The 21,013-nt window shown below is 28.0% G+C and overlaps 3 protein-coding genes across 3 annotated transcripts; 2 read left to right on the top strand and 1 right to left on the bottom strand.

Moving 5' to 3' along the window:
• Positions 1-4,576: 4,576 nt before the first annotated feature.
• On the top strand, positions 4,577-7,582 carry LOC107172572 (uncharacterized). The gene is made up of 5 exons (XM_015522862.2): positions 4,577-4,763; positions 5,592-5,985; positions 6,071-6,288; positions 6,367-6,701; positions 6,800-7,582. Coding segments are annotated over exons 1-5 (1,296 nt in total). The 5' UTR covers positions 4,577-4,762; the 3' UTR covers positions 7,148-7,582.
• A 945-nt stretch (positions 7,583-8,527) lies between these two features.
• On the bottom strand, positions 8,528-13,868 carry LOC107167452 (protein son of sevenless-like). Its single transcript, XM_089223833.1, has 2 exons — positions 13,608-13,868; positions 8,528-13,539 (listed from the first exon to the last, which is right to left on the bottom strand). Exon 2 carries the CDS (start codon positions 13,502-13,504, stop codon positions 9,833-9,835), a length of 3,672 nt encoding a protein of 1,223 aa, XP_089079959.1. The 5' UTR covers positions 13,505-13,539; positions 13,608-13,868; the 3' UTR covers positions 8,528-9,832.
• A 449-nt stretch (positions 13,869-14,317) lies between these two features.
• LOC149057762 (uncharacterized) lies at positions 14,318-19,774 on the top strand. Its single transcript, XM_089223486.1, has 3 exons — positions 14,318-14,330; positions 14,443-14,570; positions 18,427-19,774. Exons 1-3 carry the CDS (start codon positions 14,318-14,320, stop codon positions 19,744-19,746), a joined length of 1,461 nt encoding a protein of 486 aa, XP_089079612.1. The 3' UTR covers positions 19,747-19,774.
• Positions 19,775-21,013: the final 1,239 nt, after the last annotated feature.

Genomic DNA, 21,013 nt, shown 5'->3' with positions numbered 1-21,013 from the left:
AGTAATACTTACTAAATGCTATAATGACTTGGTGACCTATACTCCTAAGACGACTTTTATATATCTATCTGAATTATAAGTATATATTATGATTTATATGTGAATATTTTTTCTGTTCTTCGGAAATGCTAGGTATCGTTTTGTCATTTAAAATAATGTTACCTACCTACAAAATACTTAATTTCACATAAATAATAGACATACGCGCATCTTTCTTATAAATTATTCTTTTGCAGCGAGTTACATGAAACAATTTATTAATTTAATGTGCCACGAAAGACGTAGTAGTTATTAGTCAAAAAGACTAGATTTTGTTAATTTAGTACATAATATGTGTTAATGAAATGTTAAACAAACTACTTCATCTATCTTTTTTATAGAGTAGTTTTATGCAGTCCACAATATTTGCTTTTTAATATGTTTATAAATATAAAACAGTGTGTTGACATTTAAATTAATATTTTAAAATAATTATAAGGATAAAAAGTATTTATAAATATATTTAAAAAAAAAACCTTGTTTAGTAACCACGTAAAAAAATATTTTTAAAAGTATATTATATGCTTCTAAATAACAAATGTCTTATGTCAAAAGTTGCTCGGTAGATTCTCAATTTTAGATTCTGAGCGGAGCGAGGAATGTATTGGTTTTACAATGGTGTTTGTTTCTTTTTCTATTTTAGTCTGTAAACATTTTTTCTCCCTCTAAACTTGTTCAACAGCATCAATTAGTATAGCATCTTTTATGGAAGGTAATGTTCTTGAGCTGGTACTTTAGAGAGGTCATTTTTCGATTTTCGAAATGGTACTCGAAATAAAAGCGGTTAAAGGAGAAAAAACGTACGATTTCACGATTTTATAATATAAGTATTAATAATTACGGACGAAGTTTTCTACCAGAAATATTGCTTCAAATGAAAAATGACAAGAGATCTTTTTTGTTTTATTTTGGATACGTAGTCGTATACTACACCAATTGTCTGAAATACCTTATGCTGAACTGTAATTTGTTATATGGCAAATTTTATTGACATTTAGGTGAGATATAACAATACAGTTAAAGCCTAATGGACACTATTTATTTGTCGGTATTTTATAAAAGAATTACCTATTTAATTCCAAGTAATTGTAATATCAGATAAAAAAAAGGTTTTCGTAGAACATAACTAATAGGATAAGATTGACCATCGGCTGGCTGTCACGACGGCGGTCTTTGTACACGCAGCTGTTAGCTGTCACCCGTATTGAGACGGCACCCAAGTATAGAGTTTATTACCTCCATTTAAATGGATATCATTATCTGATAATTTTAAAGATAAAAATCTAAAAAAATATATTGTTACTCAATTGTAAAGAATTTGTCTAGACTAACTACCTGTAATATATACGTATTTTGTGCCGGTGCAGGATAAATCACAAATTAAAAAGGTGTATGGTGTATCAGAAAAATACCTATTACAATGAAAATATTTACCATTCAAGACATTTCCAGTTATTTTTAATTAATCAAAATATTTAAAATAAAAATGTACAAATGATGAAATTTATTCTAACTTAAAAAAAATAAATATTCAAATACTTTTTTAGTTTACATTTTTGTATTTAATTTGAAATACTTATATTATATTGAAATAAATATTTTTTTAGTTAATATTATATATTCTATAACTTTAGTTACATAAAATAAAAAGTAGGTCAGCATTTCGGTGGTGGATGTTAGTTCATCAGTCCTTTGATCCTCGGAAAGGGAATGTAGAAAAAAAAGCCATGAGAAAAATAAGCCACGGAAAAAAGTCAAATTACAATAATTAAATATAAAACAATTGAAATTAAAGTAATAAATTAGGAATTATTTAAAATTGTTAACACATTAATATATAATTATAATTATACCTACAGGTTATTATATATGTTATTATTTATTATTCATACAATTATCATAGTAATAAATATAATTTAGATTCTAAACAGCAATGAATGTATTGATTTTATCAATCAACAAATTTAAATTAAAAATATACATAAATTTATTTATTTCAAGATAGCATGTAGTTTATACTGCAACATGTACATTTAAAAAAGAATCACCCTGTACAAAGTATATACATAATACTTATACATATCTAGGGTGAAAGACATATATCAATTGATTTCAAGATAATATGCACAAAATTTTATGTTATTTTTATTCAATGTATATTATAATATTAACAATTTTATTTTTATATATGAATACGGGCAATATACAATATGATCAACTGTGTTAAAAATTTAAAATTAATTAACATATAGCCTGTGTATTAATAATTATATACCTATTACCTATATAAAATACACATATAAAATAAATATTATATATATTGTATAAAATATGACCAAAATTTAAAAATTTTGAATAATACAGCATAAGGTATTTCAGACAATTGGTGTAGTATACGACTACGTATACCATAAATGATTTTATTTTTGTATTTAAATAAAAATGTAAAATACAAATTATTCAATTCATTAGATAACTAATTGAAAAAAATGATAAAAATAAATTTATTTTTTTATTTTTCATAATCGTTTGCAACATTTTATTATAAATGCATGGCCATAATCAAGTTAAAAAATAAACTTAAGCCCGTGGCCATATCGCCATGATTATAAAATAATTATAAACCATCTTGACTAATAAATCAAAATAATTATTATTTGTCACTAAAAACTTGCAAACCGATTAATTATATGGATATATATGATGATATATCCATATAATTATATGGATGAGATTTCATTATCCCACAAAGTAAAAATGTAATATTAAAGTAAAATATAGGTAGAAAAGAAAATGCTCAAAAGTCGCTCAAATGTTTTGAAAATGTTACTAGGTCTTTTTGTCGAGGTAAAGCTAAGTAAATAAGTAATCAACCCAAATTTCAAGTTTTTACGAATGTTTTTAACCGAATTACAACAAAAAAAAATCTCCCAAAATGGCCAAAACTTTTCGAACTGTAAACCGTAAGGAACAAAATCCAAAATAAAACAAAAAAGATCTCTTGTCATTTTTCATTTGAAGCAATATTTCTGGTAGAAAACATCGTCCGTAATTATTAATACTTATATTATAAAATCGTGAAATCGTACGTTTTTTCTCCTTTAACCGCTTTTATTTCGAGTACCATTTCGAAAATCGAAAAATGACCTCTCTAAAGTACCAGCTCAAGAACATTACCTTCCATAAAAGATGCTATACTAATTGATGCTGTTGAACAAGTTTAGAGGGAGAAAAAATGTTTACAGACTAAAATAGAAAAAGAAACAAACACCATTGTAAAACCAATACATTCCTCGCTCCGCTCAGAATCTAAAATTGAGAATCTACCGAGCAACTTTTGACATAAGACATTTGTTATTTAGAAGCATATAATATACTTTTAAAAATATTTTTTTACGTGGTTACTAAACAAGGTTTTTTTTTTAAATATATTTATAAATACTTTTTATCCTTATAATTATTTTAAAATATTAATTTAAATGTCAACACACTGTTTTATATTTATAAACATATTAAAAAGCAAATATTGTGGACTGCATAAAACTACTCTATAAAAAAGATAGATGAAGTAGTTTGTTTAACATTTCATTAACACATATTATGTACTAAATTAACAAAATCTAGTCTTTTTGACTAATAACTACTACGTCTTTCGTGGCACATTAAATTAATAAATTGTTTCATGTAACTCGCTGCAAAAGAATAATTTATAAGAAAGATGCGCGTATGTCTATTATTTATGTGAAATTAAGTATTTTGTAGGTAGGTAACATTATTTTAAATGACAAAACGATACCTAGCATTTCCGAAGAACAGAAAAAATATTCACATATAAATCATAATATATACTTATAATTCAGATAGATATATAAAAGTCGTCTTAGGAGTATAGGTCACCAAGTCATTATAGCATTTAGTAAGTATTACTTACAAAGTTTATCTACTATATATGATATCCATTGATATCTGTAATCCATGAAAATTATCTCGACGAAGATATTTATTTTTTAACAATTATTAATGCTCCAAACTATACTGTTATTTGAACCGTAATTAATAAGTATAAATTAAAAAAACTCATGCGATAGAACTCAGTATGTTTAGAAAAAAATGGATAAAAATAAAATCTATTCTGAGGTTTCAAGCGTATAACATTTTTTAAAGCATATTATACAGTTTTACATAATATAATTATGGTATATTAATTATTGTTCAAATCAAACATATAATATAGGCACCTATATACAATAATATAAAATCATTAAATTTATATTATAAAATAACCTAGTACCCAGTTGAATTAAATCAACGATATTTTAAATGCAAAAATAACAAATCCACTGTTGTTGTATGTGTATCATAATATTATGTAGTTATGTAAAAAGGGATGCAGACATACAGTAAACATGTTATACCTGTCTACCAGCTATCGCATGCGTTCGAAAAGCATTTTTTTTTTTTTGAGAGTGAGAGAAGGAGAGGGAGTTGGATAATACAAACTGCGGTCTGCGGACTAGTCTAGAAGATCAACCGATCATTGATCAACCGACACTCGACAGACCGTGTTCTGAGTTTCTGACGTTGCAGTGAAACAACTGTTGCACTTTTCTAGACATTTTTTTACGACGGACGTATTGGTATTTTGCATTAAATTTACCGACACATTTACTACTACATATTAACCAAAAGTCGAGATATCCGTTTAACAACCGAATACTCAAACAGTAAGTGTTGACATTTTATTATTTCATAAATAATCCACCTATATAATAATGATTTAGGTATATAATCTAAGTGTATAATACCGATACCTACCGACAATTTTAAATTTAGGTATAATATGTGTTATTCATATAATAAACAAATAAAAAATGTTCACATCATACCTAATTCATTTTCTTTTTGAACATACTTGCATACAACTAGAATTCATTAATAATACCTTTTTTTAAGAAAAAAGCAATGTTGTCCACATAAAAGATTTATTTAGCAAATTATTTTCTGTGGGTTCAAAAATAATAAATAAAAATATTATTCGAAATTAACCAAAATAAGATCCTGGTTTTATTTAAGTTTAGACAGGTATTATAATTTTAAGTGGATGTCATACTGCTGATTGTTTTATTTCTCTAGCCCTCATGCCAAATAAACAAAACGCACTCATCATAAAAATTATAGAGAATAATATTTTAGTATTAAGTCCAATATAAAATTAACTATTCATACAAAATAATTCAGGTATATGAAATCATAAAAAGTATTATATTTTTGAATGTTTGTTTATTTTCCTCTAAAATTTCTCACAAACTCTTAAAAAAAAAAAAAAATGTTTCGTTAATGCGTTTTATTTATGTTGCGAATGGTAGATCTAAGAGATAAAACAAATATAGCCCTGATATACCCTTAGGAAATGAAAATATAGTATTTTACCAATATATAGGACTTCAAAAATTGATATATTTATATGTCTATACTTATAATTGTAAGTGTTGACATATTTTTGTTGCTGTAATTATTCTTATTCTTAAATGTTGATTTGATTTTATTTCTAGTGGACGAAATGAAACAACTGGCAGAGGCATTAATGCTGCAGTGTAAATCATACAAAGAGCGACAACAACGTCTGAGTGAATCACTCGATCGTCTGTCATTCGACTATCCTGATCTATACGCTGTATTGTTTAGAGAGATGAAAAAAAGAGAACTGGATTCTAATGATCCAAATAAAATTACTAAATGGTTAAATAATCCATCGTCAAGACCATTTGTAAAACTTCATGAAGCATTGATATTGGTAAAAAATAACAACATAATGGCCAAAGAAGAGTATATGTACAATTTAAAATGTATGCTAAGCCAAACAATTGAAAACGGTACCAACATTGAGATAGCAGTGAAAATATGTCATTTGATTGAGAAATCTCCAAACTTAAGCATTATTTACGAGTGAGTTTAAATTTTGATTTTTTCAATATGATTTTTTTCTGATTTTTTCAACAAACAATATAATTAATTGTGTTTACGTTTTTAGGAATCTGAAACATCTCATTCACCAAGTAAATCATTTGAACAACAGTCAAAACCACATGCCGAAAGAAACTTTGACAGCAAACTGTTGGCCAAATTATTTTAGACCCCCTTTGCAACCATTTAATGTCTGTCCTGCTCAACAACTGAATACCGCTGTTTGGCCAAACTTATTGCAACCGACAAATTTAAAATCTGCTCCTGGTCTGCCACACTTTAAAAGTAAGAATCAATCATTATTCATTGACCTCAAGCTGAACATGACAATATTTAACTATGATGTACATTTTGTTGTTTTAGTGGAATGTTTTGGATACAACCATCTGGAAATGATTGTTAATACTAACAGGCTCACTACTTTGGGAGACCCGGAGTCACTAAACGACCTGACGATTCTCAATCAAGAAATGGATGGAGCAGTTGCTAAGTGGCTTCATTACTTGAAATTACATAAATACCAATGGTTTTTTAACAGCCTCAGTTATCTTGAAATAGAATTCATCGACGAGGACAACATTGATGATTTCATTGCTAAAGTTAACAAAAATTCCATTACAAAAGGTGCACAAAAAAAGATATGTTTATCAACAAAAACGTTGAGGGATCGGTCACAAAAGTTGAACAACTTATCATTGGTAATATTTTGAATATATAAATGTCATTTTTTTTTGGTAAAAAAAAAATAATAATAATAATAATAAACTAATAAATATAAATTACTTTTGGTTCATAGGCTTTGGATTTGGAAGTTACTCCAAATGAACTGTGTGAATTCATGTCGTACATGCGAGACATATTGCATTATCCCATACCAAACAAGAATTGTGTGGTTGGTGACCAACTTCAACAAGACATAGTGCTCGTCATGGAGAAACTTCTAAATCAACTACTAGAAAAACTTGGTAAGATTCGTTCTTTAGTCGCCCAGAGTCTACTCGGAATGTCTATCAATAAATACTTGGAATGCACCTTACTCATAATCAGTAATCAAACATTCATGAAACAGCAAATTGAAAAATCGTTGATGTTTGCTGAAACTTTAAAATATAGAGTCCATAGAATTCCTAGAAACTTTAACTAATGTATTCATTATTATTCAATTGAAACTGAAATATTACACATGCATTTCATAGTTTTATTATTTTTGTTTGTGACTAGTGCCTACCCTATTTGTTTTAGTATGATTGTTTTTTTATTCATAATTTATTTATATAATTGTTTACGATCTTAATTTTTTAATATTTTTATATAAATGCATGTTGTTTTAAACTGTTATAGTATTCACAATTAATAATGTCGATAATTGGCATAACATTTTTTCTTTTACTAATTTACGTAACCAAAAGACTTTGATTGTTTTTTATTTTTATTGTTTTGTGTTAATTATATTTAAAATCTATAATGGTTGCAATTTTTGTTTATTTAATTTAATAATTGTTCTGTTTTAAATGTTTTACATTAATTATTATTTATTGACCACCATGTATGTAACCATTACAAGACTTGATTGTTTATTTTTTTGTTTATATTTATTTTAGTTTGAAACAGATGACTTTTTTTATTCATGCTTTATTATATGGTTATTTGATTTGATATAATATTTTTGTTCATAAAATTACTAGATTATTTTATACATTTTTCATAATATACACATGTTTTATTAAAATATTGACTACTTATATTATTTGAGGACTGAGAAATAAGTATAACTATATAGTTTAATGATCAAAATATAATATTTGTTATTTGACAGAACTTGATTCTATTTTAGAAGTTTAAAACCAACCAACTAGGAGAATTCAAAATGTATTAACACTTTGCGAGAACCGACTCTTACATTATAAGAGGATTTTTTGGCATTATTTACTATTATAATATGCGTACTTGAATTTATAGCTGCACTACTTTACTAGGTACAATCAAAACTTAAATATTCAACTTCCAAAAAAAGTATAACACGATGCCTAATATCTGCACTAATTCTTATCAATTGTTTTCCCGATAAACATATAGCAAATAATTTAAATAGGATACGTTAAAAGTGATATATTTGAATAAATCTTATTTCTTATTTATAATATTGTATTCAACAGGTATCTGTAGTAGATGCAATACACCTATTTTCTTTATTTAAACCAAATGGCTGTCAACGTTTATTTAAATTAGAACCTACCAATTTTTTTTACCAAAAACTCTACTTGATTAGAGTAATTTTATAATTAACACGGTGTTAGTCATGGAAAAACTGTAAAAGTAGATCACTTGGATAGGTACGAAATATTTTTAATGGTGAACTTAATGTTTTTTTTTCATAAAATATCTCATTGATCTACTTTATCAACGAAGTAAGTGTGTATTTACTATTTAATACCATTTTTGTAGTATAGACTACACAAATTAGAGCTAAAGTTTTTTTGTTACTAAATCATATCAGATGGAATAAAAAATAAATTCATATACGTTTATTCAATATAACAATTTAGTTTGATTTATTCAATAAAAATATAATAGCTCTATATTACATCTAACAAAGTTGAACATATCATGGTGTTTATCAATTAACTACAAAAAGTATTAAAGCTAAGTTACTAAAACTAAATACAAATTATTATTATTTGTATAGTATTTAAAAATAATTTTATTTTTAAAAATAATGATATATTATATTGTGGATGATAATTTTATAAATCTTTATAATCTACAACAAATATAGGAAGTAATAGTATGAAAAATAGTTGAATTACAACTTATAAAGGTACATAAACTTTTATATAATTTCAACTTATTTTTTGTTTTTTAAGCACCATAAGTATCTGTATACTTATGAGTCATACACAACACACACTACATAAATATTTTAATATATTATTAACATATGTTTGCTACTGTTGGTTTGATCAATATACATAATATTATTATTGAATATACATTGTATAGGTACAATACATTCTCAATGATATTATGTATTTAATGTAATTACAAAATAAAATAAAAATATAATTTTATATTTAATATTATTTGAAATGAATAATTTATATGATTATAAAATAAGTATTAAATGTTATAAGTATATTAAATATTAATATCTTATAAAGATCTACTACTTTAAAATATTCAAACACTGTAAAAATAATGTTTAAAGTGCTTACATAATATGATACTAAACAGTAAAATATATTTAAATATCAATATTTTAGTTCACAATATTACAATATTAATCAATAGGTTCTTCACAATTTATGAATTTATATTGTTTGAACACACTGTAAGAATAAAAAAAATATTCAAGGTCAAAGTATACACCGGTTTTATCACAGACAATATGCAATTTGTTTTCAATAATAATTTCAATCTAAGATTATTTTATATTGGACCAAATGTTGGTGTTATATTATTACAAATGTAAAAATTATATTGATAGGATATATCATATAACAAATGAACTAAAATGTAAAAAAAATAATACGGCTATAACAGGAGAGGAACTAATTTCAGTGAAAATTTAAAACATGATTTGATAACTTCAAAGAGAAAAATGTATACAGGGTGTAGAAATAAAACCCAAAAACCTATATTATTTTATCTAAAAGTTGGAAACACATTACAAACATGTATGGGATATACCTACTGTAGTCATTACTTAAGTTAACTAAAATACAATTTGTCTGGATACTTTTATAAAATTAAATTAGAGTATGGCAATCACTTAATAACTGGTTCTTGATAAATTGATTTATAATGCTTATAAAAAAATAGTTTTATGCATTTAAACATTGAATTGGAACATAGAAGGAGTTGTTTTTTTTAGTACAAATAGTTTGAATGGAAACCTTGAGTTTTGTACAACTTCTGATCTAAAGAATGGTGGTCCATTCAAACGTTCAAAAGTATTATCACGTTTGGGAAAATTGATTGCTTTTGTTTTTTGATCAATAGGATTTTTACTAGGATTAATTACCGGTACAGGTTTTTTGTTCCAATTTAAATCTTGATTAATTTCTGGTTTGGGTAAGTCTACAACAAATTTCTTAAAAGTTAAATCTTCTTCAACTTGTAATCTTCTTGGTGGTAAAGGTGGAGCCATTCTTCTTGGTGGTATAGGTGGTCTGAATGATCCATCTATTTTACTCAGTCTAGGAGGAACTGGAGGAACATCATTATTTTTTCCTAAAGTAAATGTTACTGGTGCAAAGACAGAATCATCTACATCTCTTTTGTCCATTTGAATAACTAGAGAACTTGATGAACTTAAATTTCTTCTACCTTGAACATCCATATCTTTGGAGGATACTGATGGCACTCGTATTTTAGACTTTAAACCAGGTGACTTAAGGTTTAAGTCTGGCCATTTTCGTGGATATTTTGGAATTTGTTTGCAATTTCTTGGTTCAATTTCTAAAGATTTTTCATACAAATAGTTACTAATATCTGTATCTTTCATATCATTGAATGGATTTAAGTTCTCTAAAAACTTTTTTATTTTAGGCTCAACATTCAAACAATATGGTTGATTTTGATATTGCTGGATTTCTCCAATAATTTCAGCCACTTTTCTCCGTTTATTAAAATTAATTAAATTTGGGTTGTTTGTCAAACAATCTGGATTACCTTCTTCAATATGCAATATATTTGTTAAATACATACCAATAAAAGGGACACATGGTGGATTTATACTTCTTAATTTATCTTGATATTTTCTAAAATGATTATTACTCAAATCTCGAGCTTCTTCTAGAGCTCTGTCAAGTCTAGCATTGACAGATTGCATTGTAAACTTTAAGCGAAATACTGCAGCTGAACTCATAGCTGAAAGAACACCTAAGACACCATTGAAATTATTTAGTTCATCTAATGCCATCATTACTTCAATAAATCTTGACACAATCGCTACTCTTTCCTCAATATTTTCACATTCAACAACAGCTTTTTCAATCCAACGACTAAAATTTGTAGTACGTTTGATTAACCGAAGTAAATTTGGAGAGTTAATTTCTTTGTCCTTCTTAGTCCACACAGATCCAACCAACTCTGAAGGTTTAACTGCTCTATAATTTTCAGATTCAATAAGAGTCAACTGTCTTGCAAATTCAATAGGATGTACAAGTAGAATGTTAAAATCGTCATTTCCATTAAAATCCATATGAACTTCAATTGCTGGCGGTGGTGAATCAAATGCAAACGTTATTTCTTTTTGAGCTTCAGAAGTTTTTCTTTGAATTATTTTAATAACTGAATCTGCCCATTTTTTCATTGATTTTCCGTTTATTGATTCTATAAATGCATGCAATTTATCTAATAAAGATGGATCACATTGATAATCATAATAATGATAGTCGACCCAATGCCTAATCACATTTAACACTCTAAATTGAACAGGTACTAAATATTCTTTTTTAAATCGTTTTGTTTCATCTCGAAGACTTACTGAATCCATAGTTATACCAAAAGGCTCAGGAATGTTATACCTTTCAATTAGGAGATCCATTAAATCATGAGGTGAACAAAAACTACGATATGTTGTTAAGAATGTTTTAACAAATTTTGGATCAGCATAAATATGATATGTCAATCGTTCTATAAGTTTCAGTAAAATGGCACCTTTTATAAGAGGAACACCATTATTTTCTTTTTCTTCAAAAATTATGTTAGACCGAGAATCAGGTTCAACAAATCTGTATTCTTCAATTGAAGGTAACCGTAATGGAAATTTTTTATCTTCATCGAGTAATATACTGTTTAAAGTTCTATCTAGCATACTTTTTGTGTTCAGCATAATTAAATCGGCCATCCAATTAGCTTTATCCTTAAAAGAACTGGCAACTAATATTACTGGTGGCTGTAAACGAGGTACTATTTCAAAAAAATTTTTTGTTTCATCTGTATCATCTCTATCAACAATTTCCACTTTTCTAATAAATAATTTTTCTTTTAATTTGAATTCAGACAAGCCACCTACAAGTTGAGAGCTGACTGATACTGAAGTCCTTCTGCTATTTGATTTACATAAAAGAAGAACACCATCAAATAATATTGCTTTACGCTCTGAACAACGCTTACCTCCACTTGAAACTTTTACAAGTACTCCTTCTCTTATGAACTCTGTGCAACATTGACCCATATCTTTACCATCCCAACCATCAATAGCTTTTTGCATTTCATTTAGTTTTTCAATGGCTAACAATCGTCTAGGTGTTGCATTAATCTTAAGTCCAAATTCTTTGACATTATCTGGTAAGTTAACCTGATTTGCAGCTGATGTCATTTGTAACTGCAAAGGTCTCAAAATGCCTTCTACTTGTTCTAAACATTCTTTATCATGCTGGGATGGAGAAAGTTGATGTAAAATTCTAAAATACTCAAAATAGATAATACAATGCCATAAGGGTAATAGTAACAATTTTGGAAAATAATATTTTACTGCTTCTTTAAAACCATAACCAGCTGATTGAAGTAAATTTGAAACTTCTGGTTTACCAATTAAGTTCCAAAATATATCTCTACATTGTTTTTTAACAATATCATTTGCATAGCGAGCAAATACATCAAATTCAGCCGCTTCAGCCAACTCTTCAATACAACAACCAACTGTAGCTGATTTATCCTCTGCAATTTCCAATATGTCTTCAATAGAACTTAAAAATAATGCAGTAGTTTTACAAATGTCTGTAATATTGTTGAACATATTATCTAATTCTTGACTGCTACCTACAGGAATGATACGATCAATTTCTTCTTTAAAATATTTTAATATTAAATGTAAATCTCTAATAAGTTGTCTTTCATCATGCATTAGATCTCTTATGACTTCTTCATAAGTAGTAGTTTTTGGGATTTTATCAATACCTAATTCAGACAGGTTTAAGTCACCATTGTTGTCGTGCTGACCGAACAAGTCCATTAATACTTTATCGCCACAAATTGCAACACAGAGGTCTGGGTAGCTGATTTCTACACGATGTATATTATTCACATAGTTACCAGCTAATTTTAAAATGTCCATTGCCATGTATTCTAAAACAGCTGTTATGTAAAGAGCCACTGGATAGTCTAACTTGTATTGCAGTATTTCCTTTTGCACTAAATTATGAATTTTATCAGTTGGCAAAATTAAAGGGTTTTTTTTCTTGTTCTTTTCTATTGCCTCATTTGCATCTTTAATAGCCCATTTGTCAATTGGCTTAGGGAACCATCGTTTTACTTGGTCTTCGATGTCAAATACAGTGTGAGGTGGTGATGACCTTAATGTGAGTATCTCCAGACATTGAACAACTAGCATTTCGACACATTCTAATGCTTCGTCGCTGACTGTTAACAAAGGGTGTACCAAATCGGCGATCTTCCTTAATGATCCAATTAACAACCCCTTCCATTTTGTTGGATTGCCTTGTATACACAGACATTTCTCGATTTCTGCTTTGGTGAACGAGTTGGAGACCATCTGCTGGCCAGAAAAAAACGCTTTACTAACCTAATCTAAAAATAAAGATAATGAAGTTAACTAAAAAAATAATAAAAATAAATTTAATTTTAAAATAAATTACTTGTTTATCGTTATTTACTGTTGTCTGCTTGTCTGTAAACTCTAATTGAATATCGAAAGCTGCTTTATAATCAGATATCTGATTCAGATTGCACAATTTTCACAAAGGTACCACAAATTATCTTCACAGAATACAACAATTATCTTATTAAATCTTAAATGGCAATAGCCGTCAGTCGATAAGTATTATGTAGCATTAAGTATTAATTTATTAAATAATTAATTATATTGTAATAAATTATAATCTTATTAGTTATTAATTTATTATTATTATTGTTGTTTACCTTATCATCATTATTCATCAGTAAAGTTACGGAGTTCATAAATTAAGCTTTGTGATTATCATGGAGTAAACGGCAAGTTAGATTATTTTCTCTTCCATAGTTAATCTCTAAAAAACTCAAAATACTTATAAATTATATGCTTAGCTATATACTATACTAGTACCTATACCATCTACCTATAACATATATTGACATATAATTTAATAATTATACACCTATTTTGCCTATTTAAAATAATTTGTAGTACTGAACAATGATTATAGTCAATACTATAGATATTAGGTTTATCTAGTAGGTACTATACTACTATATTTGACTGTAGTTATTTTTACTAGCTGGTACTTTTTTGAATATTTTGAACAAGAAACAAGCAGTAATACAAAATGCTAAAATGATAAATCGTAGGTAGAAAAATACAAATTTTACTATGTATAACAATGGTAAATTATAGCAATAAATTAAAAGTAAGAGCAATAAATAAAAATTAGGTTCCCGCATTAATTGGGATTGAATTTGATTTGTATAATTTATAACTTGTATTAATGTGTTTAGCAAGGGATATTGACCACCCAGCCCCTGGTCCTATTTTCATACTAAAAAATAACTCCAATATTTACAAAATCCATCATTCATCGGCATCGTACCCGATCCTCTACAAACAGATCTATTTGATATTGAAGGTATAATCGAGGGTATAATAAGTTTTGACAGTTTAGGTGTCATTATTTTTTTAATTTTATCTTATAGATTGTAATAATAAAGTGTATTATAATATAGGTATGTATACGTAATAATATATATTATAAATTGTATATAACCTGTAAATAATTGTATATATATATTATGTAACCTATTCTAAACCAACGCCAATGGCCTTTGACGCCGAGGCTTAATATAAATAAAATATATATATAATATGATATATGTAATCCATATACTATATACACCTATTAATTGCTGGACCATTTTTTTAAATAAACAATATTACCCGCTACTTTGAGAAACAAAATCAGTGAGTATCTTTTCTAAAGAACGTGCAATAAAATTAAAATAGGACGCAACAGATTGGCCACTTGGGCTATAATATGACGCTGCAACTGTATAGGACGCTTTTTAACTGCTGCCAGAGGTAAGTCCACTTTAAATACTTAGACCTAAGTCTAAAGTACATTTTTCTACAAATGTAAGCCCCCGGATTTATATTCCAGCATCATTGCACCAAGCTCAGACTATCACGATGTATCAATGTGTTAGTGTCATATATAATCGTATTAACTAGTAAATATAGATATTTCATTCGTGAATATTTTGAATAAGATATTTTTTCCCGGAGATCTTTTGATCTAAAAATATTACCTATGACTTATAGTGACATATACGATTGGTGACCTGCAAAGGTTGTTCTCTGTCATAATGTTGTAATTGTAAACATACTGCTGTGTATACAATATACATAGGTACTTTAACTTGATAAAGTTTCAATTAAATAGAAACGCGTGTTTGCTTTATGCACATAAAAATGTTATGTGTAAACAAGGGGGAGAGTGAATCGCTTGTGGTGCGCGTTATTGTAGTGTACATATTCTATACATAATATATGACAATTGACCAATATTTGCACCAGTACATAATGATTGACGCACCCTCAGAACGTTACAATAAACACACATACATCACACACACTCGCGCACACATACACATAAAGGATATTCATATATTCATCATAATAAGTATATGAGTAAATTGGATTCCATTGGATTTCGGATGAACCTGTAGCGAAACAGGACATGTAGAGGTTTTCGAGGACCGAGAATATATAGAAAGGATCGCACGCATCCGGATGTATATACGAGTACATCATTATACTATAGCACACTATTATACCTAATAAATATGCCTAAAATATATTTATATTATATACATTGGTGCAAGATTTATGATTATTATATAGTATATTATGAACACCACTATACAGAAAATAATCTCAACTATACCTACATTCCACTAATATCTACATTTGTAGCCCGTGCCCCGTGGCAACAGGTGATTTTATTTTTTATTGTATCTATACATATATGCGATATTTAACGTCATGACTAACTTTTATGTTTATTCGTATCTAATATTTAGATAATATTTATACCTACTTGTTTTTACAAAAATGATCTAATCTAGATGTAGGTTTTTTTTTATCTATCTGGTTAAAAAGTAAACATTGGATACAAATATCCCTAATGGCTAATATATTTATATTATTATTATTATAATATATATATTATATATATATATATATATATATATATATATATATATATCATACATCTAAAACTACCCATAATATAATATATTTATACACGTGGTGCGTTTTTTTATTGTGGTTTCCCTATTCCCTTGTAATAGGCCTAACCCTGTATATTGTAAGCAAGAACACGCACTTTGCTAATTTGCATTGATCGGATCAGCGAAATTTGCACTTATTTTCGAGTATCGAGTATAACATAATATGTGTTTTATACATCAATAAAACATTATAATATAAATAAACAATTAATATCAAACTCAATATTTAATAGGTTTTAATTTTGTTGCAACACGGCATATGGTTTAAAATATTGCGGGTACTCTGGGCGCCTACATATACGGTTTTCATATTAGAATCCGGTAAAATAGTTTGCGGAATGCCCGATTTTACTCCTTGAATTTATTACATTCAACTAAAAAAAAAAAAACTAAAATGAGAAAATGCATAGTTTAAGCACCCTTATAGTTTTGTTTAAAATTAAAATGGCGCCTATGGCACTAACCTAGACTTTTATATAAAAATAATTACTTACCGTTATACTTGGACTCAATACATTTTTTTTAAAGCTAAACAGTATTGAAACATTGAGATGCATAAAATTATTTTAGATCTGTGTTCAGAGAGATATATTTTGTTAATAATTTTATTCATTGTTGATTTGTGAGTATATAAATATAAAAAAGTGAAATGGTTTTACATAGAAAACAAAATATATTTTACGAAAGAAAAGAAACTAAAGAATTTTTAAAAGAATTTCGGTAAACTTTTAGAAATTAAAAATAAAAACAGAAATCGGAAAAAACAAAAATAGTATTCACAAAAGAAAAAACTGATGATATATTAAACAAATTTATTTTGAACTACATAAATAAAAAAATAATAACAAATACATAGGTATACTATTTAGACAGTATAATATGCATTATGCATATACCTATTATTATGTATAACATTAAATCCGAATAAATTGTTTGTGTACGTTTTATATTATATATTTATGGCCAATAATTACTACAATAATTACCACCTATATATCCACCAAAAATTTTTTGTTTATATCATCTTATAAAAACATATCTGCAGTTATAAATCATTGTAAGAATTTAAATAGGTACATGAATAAATTCATGCACACATTAAAATGAATAGTTACAAAGTATATATAATTATAGAGCATATATAGCTAGGTAATGAAGTTTAAAAATTTGATTTTTTCGAGTAAATCCATGAAATAATCTGCGTATAGGTGCGCGTAAAATACTAAAAATCCTGAACTAAAAAAATATTATAACATTGGTACAAAGTCCAACCAACAAATTCTGATGCATCATCGCACTTAACTCATTGAAATTTATAGGTTTTCCAAAAATAATTCCCAACAATTGTCTACGATTGTTATCCCGTAATTCAATATATTAAAATAGTGATCAGTGTTTATTTTGAAGTAATATTATCTTAAATATGAACAGCTACTATAAGGGTTAGGGTTTTTAATGTTTATTACGTTTTATTATTATATAATATTAGTAAAATAAATACATATAAATATTAAAATGTGGTTTGTCCGTTTAAAAAAAAGTTATGGGGAATATGAACCCAAATCCCCCCTCATAATTAGCCACATATGTAGTCTGTACATGTGATATATCATATATGGCATATAGTATGTTTTATAATTATATACGTATAAAAAATATATAGGGAGGGTTAAGATATTATACATTGGTATACTGTTTGCTTTATAGAAGACAACACTGCTGTTAAACAATTACACAATCCATTGATCTAAATATTTACAAAGGAACTATTAAATTCTTCAAAGTTTAAAATTAGGTTTTTCAAAAGTCACAAAATAAAACGAATTCCAACAATGAAAGAAATTCAATAAAAATTGAAACCTTTTTTTTTCAATTAAAATGTAATTAAAAATTAAAAAGGAAATGTGACACGTTGAACAAAAAATACGAGCATTTCCGCTGTTTTTTAGATCATTTTACAACATTAGGTTGTAGATATACCAATTATAGATGGGTAAATATATTATTATAGAGTATAGACTATTTCATTGTTGTTACTTTATATTTTATAAATTGAGTGCTTTGAAAATGTGAAATAATACGCTAACCTTTTATGGTTATTTATATTACTACCTAACCCAACGAAATTGTCCCGAATTTGACACTATAAGTATTGTGTCCCCACGCTCTTATTATTTATTTACAATATAAACTTAGAAGAGCCTCCTCAGAATCTACAAATCTCTCATTCTCTCGTTAATCGATTATGGTGCTATAATTTACAATTTCGCAAAAAATAATGTACTCAACACCATTAACCCTATACACAACCAAAGTATACGTTTGGCTACTGGAGCCTTTAGAACCAGCCCGGTAGTCAGCATTTTATGCAACGCTGGTGAACTCCCCCTCGAACTAACACGCCATAGCCTTATACTCAAATACATATTAAGAATCAAAAGCTTGCCTAATCATATATCCAACAAGATCCTCCATAATCCCCTTGCTACTAGCCCTTCCAACAACAGAAACACAATTTTTGAACATTTCACAACGATCAGTACAAATATTGGCCTCCATACACAATCGATGAGCAAAATACAACTTTCATCGCCACCATGGATGTGGTCGCCTCATATCAATACTCAACTTACCAATCATTGCAAACACTCCACTGACAGCACTATCATCCGTAATCTCTTCTCAGAAATAATGTCTCAACAATACCCTAGTAGTACACCTGTATACACTGACGCCTCTAAAAATCCCAACGGTGTGGGCTTTGCGGTAGTTCTAATACACGAATACCACAAATTTGCTCTCCCTCCCAGCACCAGCATCTACACAGCGGAAACCTACGCCATTCTCGAAGCTCTGAAAATCGCCTCCTCCTCCATTCCGGACTCTTTCATTATCATCAGTGACTCTTTAAGTGCTTTAATATCAATTTTAGATCCCTACTCTACAAATGAACTAGTCCAACATATCCAGGAACTGATAACAACATCAAATAAAACATTCACTTTCATGTGGGTCCCGTCCCACGTCGGCATTTCTGGCAACAAAACAGCAGACAAACTTGCAAACGAAGCTTCACTTCACCAGAATACTCCAAAACTAAACCTAACCACATCCTCAGAGTCACTCAATATCATTAACCTCAAAATATTAGAGACATGGCAGAAAAACTGGTCCAACGTTCCCCTATCAAATAAATTAAGAATCATCAAGCCTCTCATCAAAAAATGGAAATTTTCCGGTAGCCTTAATCGAAGAGACGAAGTCATCGTTACCCGAGCCAGAATAGGCCACACCCACCTCACCCACTCATTCCTCATCACTAAGGAACCTGCTCCAGTATGCACCATATGCAACGTGACTTTATCGATCGAACACATCGTAACAAGATGCCCAAAATACTCCCTAGCTCGGAAAATCTTCAAGATTCCATCATCCCTTCAACTCGCCCTCAGTGAAGAAAACACCGAAGCTATCTACAAATATTTTCATCATATCCATCTTGCACATAAATTGTAAAATTGTAAATATCTGTATATATTATATTATCTTGTACACTAATGTTATAACCTTAGGCTAATAACCTTTTGATGTTGAAGCCTTTACCTCAAAATAAAAAAAAAAAAAAAAAAAAAAAAAAACTTAGAAGCTAAAATAGACAAAGAATTTTTTAATTTGTAGTACTTACGTTTTTAACTGAACGTTTAAATATTAGTACCTATACGAAATTAATATCTGCTTGGTTACCTATACACAATACACATATAATAAAGATAGGTAGGTGGTTATTGTTTGAACATTTGAACATTTTGTATTATATAAACGCCTATATTAAAGTTAATATAATACATTTCAATATTTCATGAACGCATACTAATATAGCAATATTGACTATCGTACCAATACTCCTCTCAATAATCTAAATAATATGATAAATAATATCTTATAATCGCTATTTGTGTGAAATTTGTTTGTTTATTGATACAATAACAATTTTATTACTTTTTTACTGTCCACATAGTACATAGGTTGATCGTTTTGAATTTAAATTGGAGTGCTAAATTTATCAGCTTGCTAAAATATAAATAACTAATGGTATGAATATAATGGAAATTGTAGTAAACCTGTGTATGGAGTCACTATACTATTTTATTTTAACATTATAATATCATATTTATACTCAGACCTTGAGAGTGACGGATTTACTGATACAAAATATAACCATTATAACCGCCGATTATAAGTACAAAAGCAGAGCAATAAACTAAACTAGAATATTTCCGAATGTATGTTACAATCGACGAGCGTCAGCTCAATGAATTTCTGAGAAGGAATTCAAACACTTGCAATAACAACCACTAAGCCCTTTTGATCCACCTCCTAGTCTCTATTACCGTGTATCCATTACTAGATCATATCGATTCTGCATAAATACAGGACTCTGGTCCATAACAGAGTTCAGAATTCAGAATTAGTTTTGTTTCCCAAATGTATAGAACTTAATATAGTCGTTGAGCTCGTCCTCAGCAACATCGCCGCTATATCTATGTTCATTCCAATACTCATTAATTTGTGTAACTAATTTCTCGGGCAAATACTTTTCGTTCTGTCCTCAAATTTCTATTTTACTTTAATAAACTACATTTACTAACCAAATGAGTGTCTGTCTTGTGTTACTTAAACCTACCCTTCGTCAATACCAATATAACCAGCACATGGATTAACATCGACTCTATTGAAGACCTCATATTTTATAAGCGATATAGTGAGAGATCACTATAAAATG

This window comes from Diuraphis noxia, unplaced genomic scaffold (assembly GCF_037042655.1).
Source record: "Diuraphis noxia isolate RWA-SAM2 unplaced genomic scaffold, SU_Dnox_SAM2 contig0003, whole genome shotgun sequence".
Taxonomy (NCBI): domain Eukaryota; kingdom Metazoa; phylum Arthropoda; class Insecta; order Hemiptera; family Aphididae; genus Diuraphis; species Diuraphis noxia.
Note: the sequence above shows the minus strand (reverse complement) of the source record. Positions and strands in the feature narration are given on the sequence as shown.